Raw genomic sequence first — 20,134 nt, forward strand, 5'->3', positions numbered from 1 at the left:
GCTAATTGTAATGTAATCAATAGACTCATTGTTGTGTCGTTAAAAAAACACAAAAGGAAACAAAAAGCTGCTCAAGACTTCATCCACCCCTTCGCCTTTCGTAGTAAAAACTGAACCCACCCTCCCTAGATACAGGCATAGTTGAAAACTTGACGAATATTGTGGAGAAGTTTGCCTTCTGCTAACGAATTTAAATGGTTAACTAAGTTTGGTAATTAATTTGGATGACGTAAACGACGCTACGACAATTCGGGCAGTAAATTTAGCTATTAATAGTAGCTCGAATGTAATAACATTAACGCGCTGGTAGCGTACCAACCTCGCCATTCCGAATTGTTAATTAGCTACTAAAATTTCAATTTCTACGTTTGTGCGGGGTCGAAAACGGGCTAACGCATCAAGTAGAGAAAACAAATTTTGTGGGTGGTAATTTTCGCGCGCGAGTTATGAAAGGATTCGTATTATGGTGACATATTATGCAGGATTACCAGCAGCTTACCGTTTAATAAAATTAATTGAGTCGCAGTTAAGCATTTCGCTTTCGTATTTTAGTAGCCGTAAAGTTAACTACTTTCGCGAAATGAAACGTTAATTACAATAATTACAATTTTCATTGTCGTGTCGCACAAAGAAATCGACAGTGTTTTATTTAAAAAATAATTTAACGGTACCTTTGCGTCTGCTTCTGGTTGGGTAATTCTCACATCCAGGATACCTCCCATTACTGCATACCAACATTTTCCGGTGTCGCCTTGTCGAAACACTGCAACAAAACATTTTCTTAGATTTATAGCCTTACGTTACATTGCAATTAACGCTATTGAAGTTCTTTTATCCGTATATTCAATTCGTTCTCTTAAAAAGGTGGCAGGTATTCGGAGTTTTTTGCCATTAAGACACACTTTAAATTTACGAACAAAAAAAACCATTTTTTCAACAATTCATTGATGCATATTCTGACACAAATAAAGCTCAATTAATTGGGCAACATTTTTATATCAGCACAGCGCAATTTTGGAATTTTATTCCAGTGCATAATAGCAATATTGCGCATTATTTTCGCGAAATTGGAGCTGGTTTGATGAGCTCGAAATTAGTATGGACATTTTTGCTTGTTTTTAAGGATTAGACAAAACAAAATCCCCGATTTAACTGTAATTAAAAGGAGGGCACAAACACTCACATTTACATATGGTATTACTTACACATTTTATTATTGTTCTAAGAGCGTAATTCGTGCGTGAAATACGCAGAAAGCTGAATAGCCGTAAAAGCGTGTGAAATAGCATTTAACAATTGTAGAGTGAGTATCATAGAAGAAGGAAGACATAAATGTGGAGGGGTGGGGATATTGCGGTTTAGGGATGAAGGTGTTTTTGAATAGTTGCATGAAAAATCCGGATTACACGTCGTACAATGGTTGGCTACAAGGAAAGTGAGGTAAAAGGAGGCGGAAAATTACCACTGAAGTCTACAAACAGAAGTGATTAAGAAAAAGCAAAATAAAGTTGGGCAATCTACAAATCGAAACTTAATCTCAAAGCAAAATGAAAAATCCATTTAATCTTTTTAGAGGGTTTTAAATCTATTATTCGCCTGGGGCTTCCACAGCGTATTTTAATTAAATAATCCTGAATTGGTTTCCTATTCTGTAAATATGCATTTCATATAAGTAAAGCGAGTAGCGAGCTCAGGGTAACACACAAAATAAGAGCTTGAGAATCTTCTACAGCGGTAGTTTGTTCTGGAGTAAAATAATCTTCGGAATCTTAGTTGCACTCACCAAGGTTGCAATTCAAATATCAAAAGTATAAGTTACGTCACACACAAAAATCTTAGTAACTTGACTTTGCAATTGACATATTATACCAGTTTTAAAAAGCTCCAATCAAGAATGATCGATTAAATTTAGTACCCGATCTTAACACAAATTTCCACAAAGAAATTAATCCGAACACAAATGAGCACGTTTAGGCCAAGTACAAGCAAAACATAAAAAAGACAATGCTTACTTTAATTTAATCAGATGTTATCCAGAGAAGTGAGCTCAATTCCTGGAACCATAAAATTTGTAACCAAAGAACTCCCAAACCGCAGAATTCAATGAACTGAACAATCTTTGAAGGGTATCGCCTTACTCGTAGTAAGCTTAGTAAGTACGATACTTTTCCGACCAACCTATCCAGAAGGATAAGGCCAAGGTTACCTCAAATTCGTACGTAAGACGTATCCGAACTGGTCCTTTAGACTAGTAACGACGATTCAAACGAAATTTTAAAACTCGAAATGAAAATTTGAATCCAAAATTAGAACTAAAATTAAAAACCCTAGAAAAAATCGTTGCTAACATTAAAATGTACATACCTCTTTAAATAAGAGGGCTAATTATAGATGAACGTGCAACAATCGTCGATGAAAAATCGTATTAAATATCAGCCGGAACCTAAAGAAGATATAAGTCAAGCAGATTAAATGCAAATGGCGTACTTACAATGAAGAAGAATAACCCAACTATATCCTCCTACTGGAGTGAAATTCCATTCACAAATTGATGCGGAATCCCCATATTAACCGAATTTAATCGCCAAATATTAATGCATATGTACGGCACCAGTTAACATCCCATGCGTTTCGCTGTTTGATTAAAAATGAAGTGCACTCTGTCACAGTTCACGAACGAATGAGACAATGAATGTTAACCGTCGATAACGACAAATCGTAGCGTCGTAAAATTGCGTGTTTAAAATTCCAACGTTACAACTGTTACGAGGATCATTCGACAAGTAAATATACCGGGAACAATATATGCTTCTAATCAGGAAAATAAATCGTTAGATAGTGCTACCGGGGTTATACTAAAAACCTTACAACACTGTTTACAAATTTGAGGTTTAGATAGAAGTATTTACAAAAAGCAGATGCCATATAACTTCTTAACCGGCATTATGGCTCAATGATAGAGCGTTGAGTTATAAATCCGGAGGTCGGGTGTTCGAACTTGGGTTGAGGTGAAGTTTTCATCTGTGGCAGAGATGGAAATTACCTTAGACCAGTTTCGAGCATTCTGCCGGGTACTCCGAATTAGGTTTTCCTGCAGTTTTCCTAATTCGTAAGGTAAATACCAGAGTAGTATAGAACAACTTAAGACCTTCTGCAGAAGCACCTCTAAAAAGCATTATGCGGGTCACTCTGTAATTGGGCGCAAGCCTGTTGAGGGCCCAGAACCAGAGAGGGATAATAAATAAATAAATAAATAAAACTTCTAAACATGACATGGTGCATGTAAATACACCTGACAAAAAAGGTGGAAAGGCCGCCGAAACAAATAGGCAGGAAAATCCCTCTTATTTAAAGACAGAACGGTGATTTCGACCAAGTAAGTCCCTTTCTTGTAGCTAAATCAATGTTTGGTGTGATAGGAGACGTTAATAGTATTAGAATAGTGAAGGATTTTTGTTAGGTGAGGTCAAATAGGTAGCTCAGAAAGTAATGCAAATGCGAAAGAAGTCTAAAGAATTAAAATTAAGTGAATTACGGTTAATCATGTCATAAGTTTTGAAAGGGACGGTGTACCGAAATCAATTAAGGCAGCATTTTACAAGGAAGACCATGCATACTCTCGCCAATAAGATGCTTTAACTGCCAAAAGTTTGGCCATTCAGCAAGTAATTGTACGAGTGCTAAAATATGCGTATGCTGTAACTCTCCTAATGAAGGTAATTGTGGAAACCCTAAACCTGTTCTACTGTAAAGATGATCAGCCATTTACTTGGAAAGTGTCTTAGGTATACAAAATAGATTCAAGAGCTGCTGAATAAAGTACACAGCGATAACTAGTAATATTTCTCTACATACTGTCATACGAGAGATTAAAAAAATAATAAAACAGGAAGTAGCTACAGCATTAAGGCCATAGAAAAATTGAATGAGATTCAAAGTTTGCATTTGCATTCAAATATCACCTTCTAATCCTTTCACGTCAAAGCTTGAAAGAGATTTAATTAATTCGAAACGAAATTCCACGAATGTTGGTTTTTTATGAATGGAAAACCCATTGAATTTCGCAGGACTGATGAATGCATATTACCGGCTTTAAATGGTTCTGGAAAATCGCCTAAACGATTTGTCGAGTTGTGTAAGGTTGCACTCTGTCACAGTACTAGGGTTTCTGAGGGACCTGTGCAGATAATTTTCGGAATTTTAGAAAACCAAATTAACTGAAAAGCACCAGAAAGCATCTTCAGGACTCTCGAGCATTATCCCAAGCCCTTTCTCAGAACTTTTTATGATTATATTTGCTCAATTTGAAGTTTCTTACGCGTTAGCTAATTTTATTTGAAGAAGTCCTTTTTTTAAAGTTCAAATCGCGAGTCAGCTTTTAGTTCTTACTGATAGCCGTAAAGCTTCACAATAAAGGTGTAAGAAATCAGGCGTGGTTAATAAAATAAACGAAAGCTTCTTCACCTAAAAGCAAAATGTGTCCTTTTGGCATTTGCAATGACGTTACGGCGTAGGTACGACATCAGCTTAATCCCCGCGGAAATCGCATGAGCTCGACTAAAGCTATATGCTCAACCCTCAAAAGCAATACCCGTTGAATATTAATAGTAATTTATCAAGCTTTGTAACGCCCACGTTAATTTCGGATGCTGCGACTTGATTAACAAATTTTCTACTGCTGAAATGAAGCGAAATTTTCAGTTATGGAATTGATGGAAATGTCCGGAAATTAATTAACGATCCTCGTTGTCGAAATTAATAAAATCGGGTTGGACGAGCACGCGTTTATTTAGTTGTCCTGATCAATTAATAAGTATCCGTTAATTAAAATCGCTTCGCGCCGAGCTAATTATATTTCATAAATTAGTTCGTTCGTGAAATTATAAAATAACAGTTTGTATTAAATATTGCTCGTCATTTGTCTATCACGGTAAATTCCTCCAATTTAATGCGCTCAGGCCCTGATGGGTAAATACGTGCTCTTCGACTTAATTAAATATTATCGTCTTAGAGATTCCGAGCTTTGCCCTTTGATTTAATCCTGGAGGAATGGCCCAATCTTTTACAATGTCTCTCAACGAAAATTTGTACAATTACAAAAAAGTACCGCCGAATGCCGGAGAATAACTGTTGAGGTCTTGAGAAATGTAAAATCTATGTTTCAATGAAGAGTGTATTATTGCTATCGATCGATAAATAAATAAATTAGAATTTTGCTGAAATATGATATTATTTACTACAGTAAGTAACTGCCAACGGCTAGATTTACATGAAATAATTTTTCAGCATCCGCTCCTTCCCATTTTTACGTAATTTTTTAATTTGATTTCTTTAACAGAAATAGATTTTCTAACGTGATATGAACACAAATATATTTATAACTGCAACACATCTCAATCCCCTTGCCTTACAATTTTCTCGATATTCCTATCAAGATTAATTTTTTACCCCTAACTTTTGTCAAAATTTTTAGTTCGTGGCCACGTCTTTTTATCACCAATTTTAAAGTAATAATCAGAAATACCCCTAAATTTCCTCAAGTATCCTTAAAGTCGGACCCTTTTACAAGGACAATTTACTGAACCACGAAATTTCCAAATAACTGAAGCTCCTTCATTATTTTCATTTTTTACAAAATTTTATATTAAAAAAAAAGGATATGCAGGTTTCCGAAGGGAAACAATTCTAGTATTGGCAATCAATCTCCCAATTCATTACATATATTCTCAAATATTTTCATTTTACTGTTTAAGTTCGGATATATCGATAAGATAAAGTCAATTTTTGGAATGTTCAAGGAATTTTAGGAATTTTTTTAAATTTAGTTAGTTCCTTTAGCTTTACCTGTTGGATAGACGTCTATAACGTATCAAGTAGTAGATGGATTTTTAATTCCAGAAACGAAAAATGTACTCCAAATTTATCAAATAAGCAGTGTAGGTGGCACCCGGGATCTACCTTTTATTCCCTAACTCGTTCGCATTTTAGAAAGCCCCATATTGACTAATCTGAGCAGTGAAGTGATTGCATAAAATTCATGATGGATAGCCATCAATGTACACTAAAATACCATTAAATTTTATTTGGGTTGGACAACAAATTCGACCCAATAGGTAAGTAATGAAAATCAAACGATTTTATTCACTGGCAAACAATAAACCGTTCGTTCGCCACTGTTTAAACTGAAATTGTGTACCTACCGCAAGTTTTGGAACTGACAGCTTGCTCTGTTTTCCACTTTAGATCGATCAAATAGAATGGACCGCGAAGAGCGCTTTTCTATCAATAAAATAAAATCAACAGAAGCTCGCGTCTGTGTTATTTTATTTATAAAGCCCTTAAATAATTCAACGACGTCGGAATGCGGCGTACAACGTCGGAAAACCGACGTCTGGGGGGAAGATTTTGAGACGACCGCGAATTATTTTGAATTTTGATGCGATAAGCCTAACGCGGGAAATGGTTCTGCGCCAAAAACACGATTTCAGATTAATAATTCAATTTTAATTAACGGCCGCGATTGCGTAGCTAGGTAAACAGCTCGCGGCTGGAGCGATGCAGGTCACGAAATTCTGGAGTTGTTTATTTTAGCTGCGGCGGCGGCGGCATCCGCGATACGTTTGGGAATCCAAGACAAGTGAAATTGTTCTCGTTGGATATAAACCGCCCCAAGGTAATTTCCCTATTTTGGCAATCCGTGAAGAGTTAATTTGGCATTTTTTTTATTTTATAGGTAGGCGCAGACATTTTTACAGCCTTAGAAACAGAGCTGGGTAAAGCCCTCTTGAAAAGGGCTTGAAGCACTAAGCACCGAGCACTTTGTTTTGATAAAAGTGCTTGCAAGCCCTAAGCACTTTTATGTGATTAAAGAGCTTGGAATTACCAAGCACTTTCTAAAGTAATTGAAAATTCAAAGCACCAAGCCCCTTGGAAAGTGCTTGAAGCCATTAAAAGTGCTTGAATCACAGTAATTGACAATATAAATTAATATAAATATAAACAATATAAAGCACCTTTCATATTACTGGAAACCAGGGTTTCTAGTCTATAACTTTTGATTGAGACGTCTGATCGAAAAAGTACGAATTGATTTGGATTCTACGCACCCAAATTAATAAGAAAAAGTGTTTTCCCGAGAAATTTTGGTGTAGTCGATTTTTGGTAAAAAAGGAAGGTTATACACTGCCGACAAAAAAAATTGTCTCAGATCGATCCGGAAAAAATAATTGCAATTAGTGATAGTATGTTACGTGAAGAAATGCACAGATAAAATTTGTAAACTTTTAGTATGTAGGGAATAATTTTTAATTACAAATATAAAAGGACAATAAAAGATAACAATTCCTATTCTTGGTATTTACTATTTTGGCGGTTTGATGTTGTTTTCTGGCCTTTTATAAAAATGTTTAATTTAGTGGCAAGTGCGTGGTAATTGATTAGGTACTTTTTTGCCGTTCAGGTAATGTATTTTATCTATTATATACGCGGCAGTAAATTATCTGATTATACCTATCGTAATAACTATATCAAAACTTAACGTATGCCGGTATGCCCTGAATATGATAGGGCAGCGTTAATAAATGGCAGAACTTACCTCTTCCTTTTTTTGTTCGCGAAATCGTACGACCCCTTTCACAGGAAACCACACAATACGAAAAACAAGAAGTCAAAAGTGGGATGTGCAGACTGCAGGCTAATCACTAATGAAGCACAGAACACGTAGGTAACGTCAGAGTAGGAGTGAAGGAATGAGTAAGACTAAGGGTTTTCTAAATTCGTCACCTAATTCACGATAAGAGCTTCGTTATGAAAGTGCTTGAAGCCCTTTGTAAGTGCTTGAAGCTCTTTGAAAATGCTTGAAGCTCTTTATAAGTGCTTGAAGCACTTTATAAGTGCTTGAAGCCCTTGATAAGTGCTTGAAGCTCTTTAGAAGTGCTCGAAATTGTATGAAAGTGCTTCAAGCAGTTCAATAGGGCTTGAAGCTCCAAGCACTTTTAAAAAGTGCTTGGTAATTGAAGCACTTTTTCCTGAATTAGAAAAGTAATTGAAGCACAGAGCTCTAAGCACTAAAAGTAATTGAAGTCCTTTAGCAAGCACTTTTTTTCAAAGCACTACCCAGCTCTGCTTAGAAACTGCCTCTTACGCGAATAGGGTAGGTTTACTCAAAACAGTTAATCAAGATAAATTATCATGTTAAGAGTAGGAGTATGTACGCATTTATTACGATTAAATAAAAATATGCAATTTCGATTCGCACGAAAGTATTTTGTGCTAACTTCACGTTTTTGCTTTTTCATTTTAACTGCCGCTTAGAAAGAGGCCATAAATTTTCTGGAAGTCGTATATCACATCGTACGAACTTAATTCATAAAATGTGTGGGGCAAAGCTAATTTGCTTTTAGTACGAACTTCTCTACCGTGTTGAAAACGTGCCATCGCGTAAGGTGGTTGATTATTAAGGCCCAGGGTATGCATTCTGAGGTGGTTAAGTACCAAGTCAGGATTCCAGAAGTAAGCCTCGAAGGTGGTTGATTTAGGCAATGTGCGGATTATATCAACATTTGCGTATGATTACAGTTTTGCTGTCTTAACGCGTTCGTATTATCATAATATAACACAATAGTAACACAACGCGTTTGAATTTTAGTTAGTTCATATTTGTGATTGCTAGATGCTAGAGTCGGAATATTTGTAAAGTGGTGTGCGCCCATAATACAACATTCAGTGCTACCAATTGTAATTGAATCTTCCTTTCAGTAGATGTCGCTGAACCCAGTACAGTTAGCCATATGAAATGTGTTTAACTTCAACAGGGTAATATCTATATTACACTGGCTTACTGTAACACCACGCCAGGTGCATGCTACAGTTATCATACTGTATAGCACGTTTACGTTCCATTAAAGGTCATTATGGCAATAAAATATATAGGGAGTTCTTCATTATTAAGAGCTCCTAAGCGAATTCATGATTTCTGTCCGTCTGTCAGTCCGTCTGTGTCCCTACATGATAATTCCCGAACGATTACGAATTTTCCAGTTCTGTTTTCAGTAATAGGTAGACAGTAGTCAAGCGACTAAGTGATTAATTTTTTGTCAATACTGGATAATCGGAAGCGACCTTGTCGCTCGTCTATATTGATTTAGTTTATTTCCTTTTCTTCATCATAAAATTATATTGGGTTGCGATTAATACATTCAACGGGTAATCATAAATAAAATTATGATTATAGAGATGTGCGGTTAATTCCTAAGATGAGTGTTGCTGAAAAAGGAATACCTACCAATGACAATTTTTTTTAAACCCAATCAACCAAATGGACATGAAGCTGTTTCGGGTCAGACCGATTCGGTCCCGGCGCTCATTTCGGTCCTCGTGGTTTTGGTCTAACAACTTAATTGTGCTCAAACGGGCACTAACGAACTATTTTTTCTCCTAAAACGCAGCCGTGAAAATTGCATGTCTCTTTGAGAACTAATTACTTCACGAAACTAACAGCTATGGTCAATAAATTTTAAATTATTTGCCAAATATTCGTTCTTAACGTTTTGACCTCAGCAGTAGACTTCTGCCATGCACCATGAAGGACCAGCCCCTCCTTCCCCCAACCAAATTTTGAATTTTTATTCAAGACGTTGCCATATTTTTTCCGGGATTTATATAGGTATGAAAAACCGGGATCCGGGATAGTGCAGCTAATTTCGGGACAATCCTGGAAAATCCCGGCCATGTGGCAACCCTACTAACTACTTAGATATACCCTTAATTACAAATTGCAAATGTAACTAAAATAAATTACTAATAGTAGGTTTTCTTTGTCCATATTTGTAAATTCAAAGTGTAATTAACTTCCTTTAAAAACAACAATTTACTAGAAGTGTCTGTGGTTAAAATTTCAACAAAATATATTAATAAATAAGAAAGTTGATATTGCACAGTCAGCGTATGCGCACATTACTCGTCAAGATTTTTCTTGGTTGAGGTGACAAAGCTATAAGCTACCGAATGCAAAAAGAACGAAATAAATATCTGGGAATAGAGACCTAAGACGGACAGAGAAAATGGCTGGCAATAGCGCACCCACCTTCCTTGGAAAATGCGCTAAAAATATAATCGGATTATACAAAGAGCAAGAGCAAGAGTTATATACTTTTTTGTCGATATCCATATTTATTGATTTTAACGAGATCGTTTTTCTGAATTCCGTATCTTCCAAACAAAGGGGCGCCCCATACATTTTTGCGCCCAGGGCCCCCAATTGGTTAAAGACGGCTCTGCAAACAAGCATCTGGGAAAAATAATTCATGCGGAGGAAAGTTATGAAGGTCGTCTAGCACACCTTCAAAGTATAGAGGTTTCCAAGTGCACGGGTTATACTCTCTTTAATATTTTTGCTTATGGAATATCTGGATTTATTGAAATATCTTTCTAAAAATCTGATACAAGAGAACAGAATACCGAACGATCTTCGAGATCCCATCCATCGTTTTCATAGTACATCTTAAGGGGTTGACTCGGTGATCCCACCAGATCAGCATAGCTTTAAAACAATTTTCTTGATTCGGCATTAGTTTTATTTCTATTCGAGGTGCCTACATACAAAATTTCATTTTCCCATCTTAACAAAAAAAAAATTGGATTGCGCAGATACAAAAGTTGGGGCAAATTTTTTATGCATCTGCGTAGTTTCTTGAGGTTTAAGGAATATTTGCTAACACAGAAAACCGGACATTCAATGTACTTACAAACAACAAAAATTATCAAAAAGCTTTTCAGGTGTGGGCAGTTTTTGGGCTGTAACTTTTTGGTGCGTTAGTTTACTCAGCTGAAAAACAATGGCGACATTTCTTATATCCTTAAGGATATGTGTACCCATTTTCAAAATGATCGGACGTTTCTACACAAAGTTATCGTGCATACGGGCGACAAACGGACAGACAGACAGCAATACAAAATTATGAACGGTCACGAGGATCGTTAATAAGTAATAACAAAGAATCAACGAACTCGATAACGATAAATAAAGTATGGATACGTGCGCATGCAAGATGCAAGTTTAAAAATGTAGGTAGTTAATGTAATTATACGATGCTAAAGTAAATCGATTACAAATTGTAATCAGTAATTAAATACAAATTTTGTAAAGTAGGTACCTAATCAAATACCTACGTAAATACTTTTATGATAAAGTAATTTGTAATCAGTATTCGAATACTTTTTGGAGTAATAGGAATACGATATGGGAAGAATATTTAAACTCGATTACCGATCATGTTTTGTATTTTCCCGCTTCGATAACTAATGCCGATCGTTTCGTGACAATAATGAATGTAGTTTCTAAGATGGGCGTATTGAGCTACTCTCAACTAGGTGGCAGCATGTACCGGTACATCTTTTTACAATCATCAAGAATTGGCGCGAACCGATTGGCTTACTATTTGTATTATACTGGTATTATGTACTAAAAACCTTATCATTTGGATCATCTGGAATAACAATATATTTTTATACGTTTCTGTGGTCCTTATACTGTAATCTTAAAAATATATTGTCATTGGACACCCTTTTCGAGCTCCTAACTTTAGTGTCCTAAACACGTCAAAATCTACGAAAAATAGTCTTTTTGGTAGATTTTAGAAAAGCTGTTTTTTTATTTTAATTTAGAGATCGTCTGGTCGTTTTAGATTCTACAGGCCAAAATCTTTAAGAGTCATATTTCTATAAAGACCAAAATTCTCAAAATTGGACCTCGACATCAAAAGTTATAGGTCAACGTGCAACTTTTTTTTAAAATTTTTCTTTGAAAATCATTATTTTGCCCACACAGATAGCAAAATCTATTGTAACGTAAATTTAACAGTCTCTTTATCACTCGATTTATAACACTTCCACTTCGCATCGATGTTAGAGCTGACTCTAAACACAATTCAATTCGCATATAAGGGAAATAACAATCTTTCTAGAACGTTTCGAGTACTCCCGAACGCTTCTGAATGTTGTAGAACAAACACGCCATATTTGCGAGACAGATCTGCCTTCGTTTCTTATCGCCGATGGCTAATTGTTCATGGTGCCTCGATGCCTATCGGGATTTCTGGAGTATTCATTACAACATTGTGCTTCTATAAGTAATCTGAGGTTTCATCAGTCGAGGGTCTTAAAACTTCGCTGTTTTTGGAAAGTGAATTAAACCAATATCTAGCTTGATACGGTGAAGTTATAGAACTAAATTCAGGACTAAATTATATATCTGTCAAAAGAGATTAAGTGGTAGAAAATACTTACACAAAAGTTTATGAAGGGTCCAAAACGTTTCCCTTAGAAGCTACACCCCCAAAAGTCTCAACATTTGCATTTTTTTTACAAAAAACTGAGGTAGTACAAAATATTTAAGCTTGTAGAGAAATCCTTGCCGATTAAAGTTTTAATGAGTTAGGTTAGAGGGATAGTTAGGTTAGGTCAAATTAGTTTCTCAAAATTTTAGACGCCTAAACTAATTTCACCTAACCTAACTATCAATCTGATCAACACCTCACTAATATTTTATTCTAACCTTCAATCTCCTCGCACATTATATTCTCCTGATACAAGAATTCTAACCTAACTTAACTAGCACTCTAACCTAACCTCACTAATATTTTATCCTAACCTTTAATCTCCTCGAACATTATATTCTCCTGATACAAGATTTCTGACCTAACCTAACTAGCACACTAACCTAACCTCACTAATATTTTATCCCAACCTTCAATCTCCTCGCACATTATATTCTCCTGATACAAGATTTCTGACCTAACCTAACTAGCACTCTAATCTAACCTCACTAATATTTTATCCTAACCTTAAATCTCCTTGAACATTATATTCTCCTGATACAAGATTTCTGACCTAACCTAACGAGCACTCTAAGCTAACCTCACTAATATTTTATCCTAATCTTCAATCTCCTCGCACATTATATTCTCCTGATACAAGGTTTCTAACCTAACCTAACTAGCACTCTAACCTAACCTCGCTAATATTTGATCCTAACCTTCAATCTCCTCACACATTATATTCTCCTGATACAAGGTTTCTCACCTAACCTAACCTCACTAATATTTTATCTTAACTTTTGATCACCTCCTCTCACATAAAGGTAGTGCAGAAAAAGACTGCTTTCCTAGGCTCCTCAATGCTGCCATCTGACGATCTGGTGGCTGTTCAACGGCGTTTGGAGGTGCAGAATTCCTGGGCAAAAGTAGGCAACTGGCAGGAAGAATGGTCTCGCAGGAAGCACCTAACACAATTCTTAACAGGAAACGTTGAGAAAGTAGAGTACTTACCAGAGCATATAGTCAGAAATCTTTTATCAGAAGAATATATCGTGCAAGGAGATTGAAGGTTAGGATAAAATATTATTGAGGTTAGGTTAGAGTTAGGTCAAATTAGTTTGTCAAAATTTTAGACGCCTAACTTAACTATCATTCTAACCTAAGTTAGGTTATAACTATAAATTACAATTAACCTCATATTTACATTCTTTCCTCGATGTTGAACTCTAGAAGTCTTACAGTTAATTGTGAGTCAGCACTCTGGGGTAGCTATCACTTGGTTTTAAGCGGATGCATGTTTAAAAACCCGTCGACTTGCCTAGCTTCTAACAACTGCTCTTTGGAGTGGAATTTTGGGATGATCTCAACGTATATCGACAATTTTTTGAGATTTTGACCCGTAAAATACAAGTCGCCCAGAAAATTAAAAATCGTACTCTTCAAGCAGAAATTAGTAGCAGGTTTTGGTGGGTATTTTTTTTCATTATAATACGGTTTTTCACCTGTAACTTTTCACGTGCAGAAGCGATCTTATCGTATGTCGGCAATTTCTTCAATAGTTCTTGACCTGCAGAATCCAAAATACCCTGAAAATTAACAAACGTACTCTTCGAGCAAAAATTATAGCGCTTTTTGTGTATTCTTTTTCGTTGTAATATGGTTTTTCACATATAGATTTTCACGTGCCGAAGCTATCTTAATGTATAGTTACTTGTTTTGTAAAAAAATAAGATTGACGTTATATTGACGATGTAGAATTAATTCACAATATGCTTTTTTAAAGCAATTGGAACCGATTATTTAATACACAACAGTTTCTGTCGTAAAAAATCACTTAAAACTACTTATAGCAATACATTATCGTCCCCATCCAACGATTCGCATACTGTACCTACCCAATTTTTAAGATTTTTGCGCCTTTAAGAGATATGAATATGAACTAAAAAAGTCGGGATAAAAGTGTATTAGTATTAGAAGCGATTATTTGGATCTGGTGGGAATGGTGACAAATGACATTCAACGAAGCAATTTTTAAAAAACGGATTACAAATAGAATTACAAATTGCAAGTCATAACCGTACTGCAGTTTACTGTAACCGATGATCAATTTTTCGCATGATTTCATTCATATTCAGAACAGGGATGTGGTTTTCATAAGCATTAAAAGAGAATAACCGAGGGAATACTGCTCATAACAGCGAAATCTCGTTTCGAGTATAAATATTTAACTCGGTTGTGTTCCAAAAGCACAAATGAGAAAAAAGTTCGAACAACAGCATTAAAAATGTAAAATTTTAAATTTGTCGAAGGGTCGTAAATGAAGCAGACATAACCCTTACTTGAATATTTATGAGATTCATGAACGTTTAAATTTTGTAAAAGAAATGCGATTACCAATTAAAAGTAAACCCATAGAATGGAATATTGAGAAAGTTTTCTAAGAGAAGATTTATTTTTAAAATAAAAATATTGCAGTGATTCTGCATTTTTAACTTTACGGGTTGATGTGGTAAATGGAAAGCTATCCGTACAAAGCGGATGTACGAAATGTCGTAGTGGTGCATAATGGAGGTAGACAGGAAGGTCGTATTGTATAAAAATAAGTACTGAAAGACGCCTCACTTGGAACTAACACGGTGGAATTGAAAATTTCCCGTGACAATGTAAGTAAATTTAGGATCTTCAAAGCATCGACTGTATGTATAAAAATTGTGCAGTGTAGAGGAATCCCCAACGAAAATCACCTTTAAAGTTTAAAAAAGGAAAATTGGCATTTTCAAATGTAAAAGCGAGTTCTTGATGTTTCCTTTGAATACAACATTCACAACTTTTTTTACATAAACACAACACGATACTAATAAAATATTTCGTGTTTCTCGCTCTATTTATAAGATTTCGTTCGATCTACTGCTCTTGGGGTAAAAATAAAATCTAAATAATAAAATTATTTCATTGAAGAGAGGTCTACGTCTTTTTGAATTCGGGTAGTGAGGAAATCGAAAATTGTCGTATTGGTGAAAGGTTACACAAATTTACACTAAGCAAAAAATGAGTAAACACGTCAATAAACTTTTGTAAACCTTCTTTTTCGGGTGATCTTATATCAGTCGAGTTTTGATGCAAAAATAGCTAAAAGTTTATCGTACCCATTTTCAAGATGCAATTCAGCAGAATTCTGTGCGTCCATTTCGTGGGTTACCGCCGATCAGATTTACTCTTAAAAAAATGGTTTAATTAATTACTAGCAGCCATCTTGAGAAGTCATTAAATTAATTATCCGTAATTAAAAAACGTTAATGATCTAAGACAAACAGGTATCCCACAAATTCCGTCGCATTTTGCAACGTTATTTTGATTTAAGCGGATCCATTTTTTTTGTACGCGATCTGGGTACGCACAAATGCCATTAAAAACTCCACCTGAATTGGATACGCTTGAAAACGTAAGCACTGAAAGTATTAAATGAAACGTGCGACGTTTGTAAATCCAAAATCGAAGCAAAATATATCGGTTTATTTGGGGTGGTCGCGTTGCGTCGGTGAAGATAAAGGCATAAAGGGAGGCAAACGGTAATGACGCAGTCACCGTTTAATATCGAAAGCTCTCTTTTAGTTTTTCCTTCTAAAGCTGCGCGAATGAGTGAGTACACAAGTCTCGGACAAATTGTGCCGGTCTAGAAAAATAATTAAATCCAGAAAAAATTTGCTGCGCGAAAATTTAAAGAAAACCACTTTACATTGCATTTAAACTTGCGAAGAAAGAAGGTAGAGGGATAATGATAAAAGTTTGTAAGTTTGCTATTTGAAATGAGCTTTAGGCAAGTAGTGTGAACATAAAAGGGTAAGTAAAGTGTATTTTGTTGCATAATAAATTTCTTTTATATTTCATTTTTCTTTCAGAGTAGCACGCTAAGACTTCTAAAAGAGCCGTTTATGCATCTACCGTGCGCACACGAAGAAAATCTTTCGGTTAAAAGATTCCAGCGAAATCGAATAGAGCAGATATTTAATTAAGAAAGTTACGAAGAGCGCATTTTACTATTTATAAGGAAGCCAGTGAAAGAAATTTTCCTCTCCCAGCTGTACGTTTGTAGGAAAATTCTCTCCGAAAATTCGACTTAAAAATTTCCATTAATGCAACAACTCTTATAGGGATCACAAAGACCCAAACATGTATAGGATTAGTTGGAAGACACCTTCTCTGCCAACGTTCCGCAATACCAGTTTCTCTTCAGGGTGACAGAAATATTCTTTTCATACGTGTCTCCCTTCCAAACATCACTATTAAATCAATTCAAGAGCTAGGATCACAGGAGCGCACACTTGATTCATTATGTATAGAATGACGAACCCTAGTAGTGCAAAACGCATAATAGATTCAGTGTCGGTTGCTGTATTTCGGACTACAGGAAATCAACTTGTGATTTCGAGTATTTCCTCAAGCAGTGTCGTATTTTTTGGCTATTTGTTTACAGTTAACCTACTTAATTATTAAATGAATCCAAGGTTAATAGTATAAGGTGTACTTTACAATTTGCTGTTGTTTTTTATTATCTTTGAACTGAAATTAGGGGCAGAGCTTGGAGGAATTAATTGAGAATGGAATTAATTCTGTTTGGTAAATTAAATCCAATGGAATTAAGCCTTTTTTTAGTACTACCGCAAAAGGGCTTGTAATTTAATCCCTTTACAGAAGGAATTGCGCCTGTGAATTGTAAATAAGGCTTGAATTACACGAAAGGCTTGAGTCACTTAAAAGTTTAAATCACACGAAAGGCTTAAGGTACCATGTGAAGGCTTCCTTTCAGAAAACACTACCACTGCAAATTGCAATATATTGAAATTATTGTATTACTTGGTGATTCCCGCACTTTGCTTGTTTTTGGGACCAGTTCACGCAACACGTTACAGTGCAGTAAAGGAAGGTATGTCTATAGAACCATAACCATAACCACGGGCATGTCCTAGGGGAAAACAACTTTGAATTTTTGGTGTACACCCCTCTGAATTAATTTGAATTCACGTGAATTAAGCAGAATTAACGAGAATTAATTTGAATTAACATGAAATAACTTGAATTAATTTCGAATAATGTGAATTAATTTAAATTTACGTAAAACATTTTGAATTAACTTGAATTAATTTGAATTATCGTGAATTTGAATTTACGTGAATTAACGTGTATCAATGTAAATTAATATGAATTTACGTAAATTAACGTGAATTAATTTGAATTAAAACGAATTAATTTGAATTAGCCTGAATTAATTTCAATTTGAAGTGTACAACAAAAATACTTGTTTTCCCCTGGAACATGTTACAAGTGGGCTTTTGACTTAGCGCTTGTAAAATAGAATTCCTTTTTGAATTGTGAATTAATTCCTATTGTAAGGAATTGTAATTGTGAATTGCAGTCTGGCTAATTAGGATTTTGATTTGTGAATTGTGAATTAATTAATTTTTTGGTAGGGCTTCCACAGCTCTGATTAAGGGCAATTCAACAAAAAACCGTAGCTACGAAGATTAATCATGATTGATTCCAAATGATGACATATTCAATCTTTATCGTAATTCGGTGACTATATTTTACTAGCAAGGTACTTGGAATAATAGGTTTTGAAGTCAATTTTCAGAATTAAGCCTTTTTTTAGTACTACCGCAAAAGGGCTTGTAATTAAATCCCTTTACAGAAGGAATTGCGCCTGTGAATTGTAAATAAGGCTTGAATTACACGAAAGGCTTGAGTCACTTAAAAGTTTAAATCACACGAAAGGCTTAAGGTACCATGTGAAGGCTTCCTTTCAGAAAACACTACCACTGCAAATTGCAATATATTGAAATTATTGTATTACTTGGTGATTAACGCACTTTGCTTGTTTTTGGGACCAGTACACGTAACACATTACAGTGCAGTAAATAAGGTATGTCTATAGAACCATAATGACGTCACGGGCATGTCCTAGGGGAAAACAACTTTGAATTTTTGGTGTACACCCCTCTGAATTAATTTTAATTCACGTGAATTAAGCAGAATTCACGAGAATTAATTTGAATTAACATGAAATAACTTGAATTAATTTCGAATAATGTGAATTAATGTGAATTAATTTAAATTTACGTAAAACATTTTGAATTAACTTGAATTAATTTGAATTAACGCGAATTAATATGCATTAACATGAATTAATTGTAAAGTCAATTAATTTGAATTATCGTGAATTAACGTGTATTAATGTAAATTAATATGAGTTTACGTAAATTAGCGTGAATTAATTTGAATTTGAATTTTTAGTGTTCACAACAAAAATACTTGTTTTCCCCTGGAACATGTTACAAGTGGGCTTTTGACTTAGCGCTTGTAAAATAGAATTCCTTTTTGAATTGTGAATTAATTCCTATTGTAAGGAATTGTAATTGTGAATTGCAGTCTGGCTAATTAGGATTTTGATTTGTGAATTGTGAATTAATTAATTTTTTGGTAGGGCTTCCACAGCTCTGATTAAGGGCAATTCAACAAAAAACCGTAGCTACGAAGATTAATCATGATTGATTCCAAATGATGACATATTCAATCTTTATCGTAATTCGGTGACTATATTTTACTAGCAAGGTACTTGGAATAATAGGTTTTGAAGTCAATTTTCAGAATTAAGCCTTTTTTTAGTACTACCGCAAAAGGGCTTGTAATTAAATCCCTTTACAGAAGGAATTGCGCTTGTGAATTGTAAATAAGGCTTGAATTACACGAAAGGCTTGAGTCACTTAAAAGTTTAAATCACACGAAAGGCTTAAGGTACCATGTGAAGGCTTCCTTTCAGAAAACACTACCACTGCAAATTGCAATATATTGAAATTATTGTATTACTTGGTGATTCCCGCACTTTGCACGTTTTTGGGACCAGTTCCCGTAACACGTTACAGTGCAGTAAAGGAAGGTATGCCTATAGAACCATAATGACGTCACGAACATGTCATAGGGGAAAACAACTTTTTATTTTTGGTGTACACCTATCTGAATTAATTTGAAGTTACGTGATTAAGTAGAATTAATTAGAATGACGAGAATTAATTTGAATTTTCATGAAATAACTGGACTTAATTCCGAATAATTTGAATTAATTTAAATTTACGTGAAATATTTTGAATTAACTTGAATGAATGTGCACTAACATGAATTAATTGTAATTAAACTCAATTAATTTGAATTACCCTGAATTTGTATTCACGTGAATTAACTGTATTAACATAAATTAATATGAATTTACGTGAATTTACGAGAATTAACATGAATTAACGTCAATTAACGTGAATTAATTTGAATTAACGTGAATTAAGGTATTTGAAATAAAGGGTTTTGAAGTCAGTTTTCAGAAACTTAAGGAGAGATTTTCAGTAGGTAATCCTCCGCAAAATTTATGGTAAGGGCTCGCCGTGAGTCATTTGCAAGAATTGGTAAAAATTTTTAAAATTCATTTTTGGAAAGTTAAGAGAGGGTCTCGTGCAAATCCGTTGCATAATGACGCGCAACCGTGGGACCTAAAGGAAAAGTACTGTTGCATTGTCAAATTTTCTTTTAGCGCATTTTAATTGTATTTTCCGCACTTTGGTCGTCTATCCGCCCATCCACCTGCCTTTATGGGTCTGTATGGGTATGTTATACAATACTGATGCATAGGTCATATTGGTGTTAAACGAGAGCTTATAATAACCTCCCATTTACCTCATACAATCCATAAGAATTCCTTCGGTTGCGGAGTAAGGGGTAGAGGTAGAAAATTCAATTACACTTTAAACGGTGCCAAAATCGTTATTTTCCACTGA

The 20,134-nt window shown here is 35.0% G+C and overlaps 1 protein-coding gene across 1 annotated transcript in view; it reads right to left on the reverse strand.

Moving 5' to 3' along the window:
• Positions 1–563: 563 nt before the first annotated feature.
• LOC116176239 (rap guanine nucleotide exchange factor 4-like) overlaps positions 564–20,134 on the reverse strand; it is a 156,496-nt gene continuing 136,925 nt past the window's right edge. The window contains exon 3 of the mRNA XM_031494722.1: positions 564–763. Within this exon, the coding sequence (XP_031350582.1) occupies positions 564–763 (200 nt within the window). The remainder of the gene's footprint in view (positions 764–20,134) is intronic.

The sequence above is a fragment of the Photinus pyralis genome, unplaced genomic scaffold, assembly GCF_008802855.1.
Source record: "Photinus pyralis isolate 1611_PpyrPB1 unplaced genomic scaffold, Ppyr1.3 Ppyr1.4_LG7, whole genome shotgun sequence".
Taxonomy (NCBI): domain Eukaryota; kingdom Metazoa; phylum Arthropoda; class Insecta; order Coleoptera; family Lampyridae; genus Photinus; species Photinus pyralis.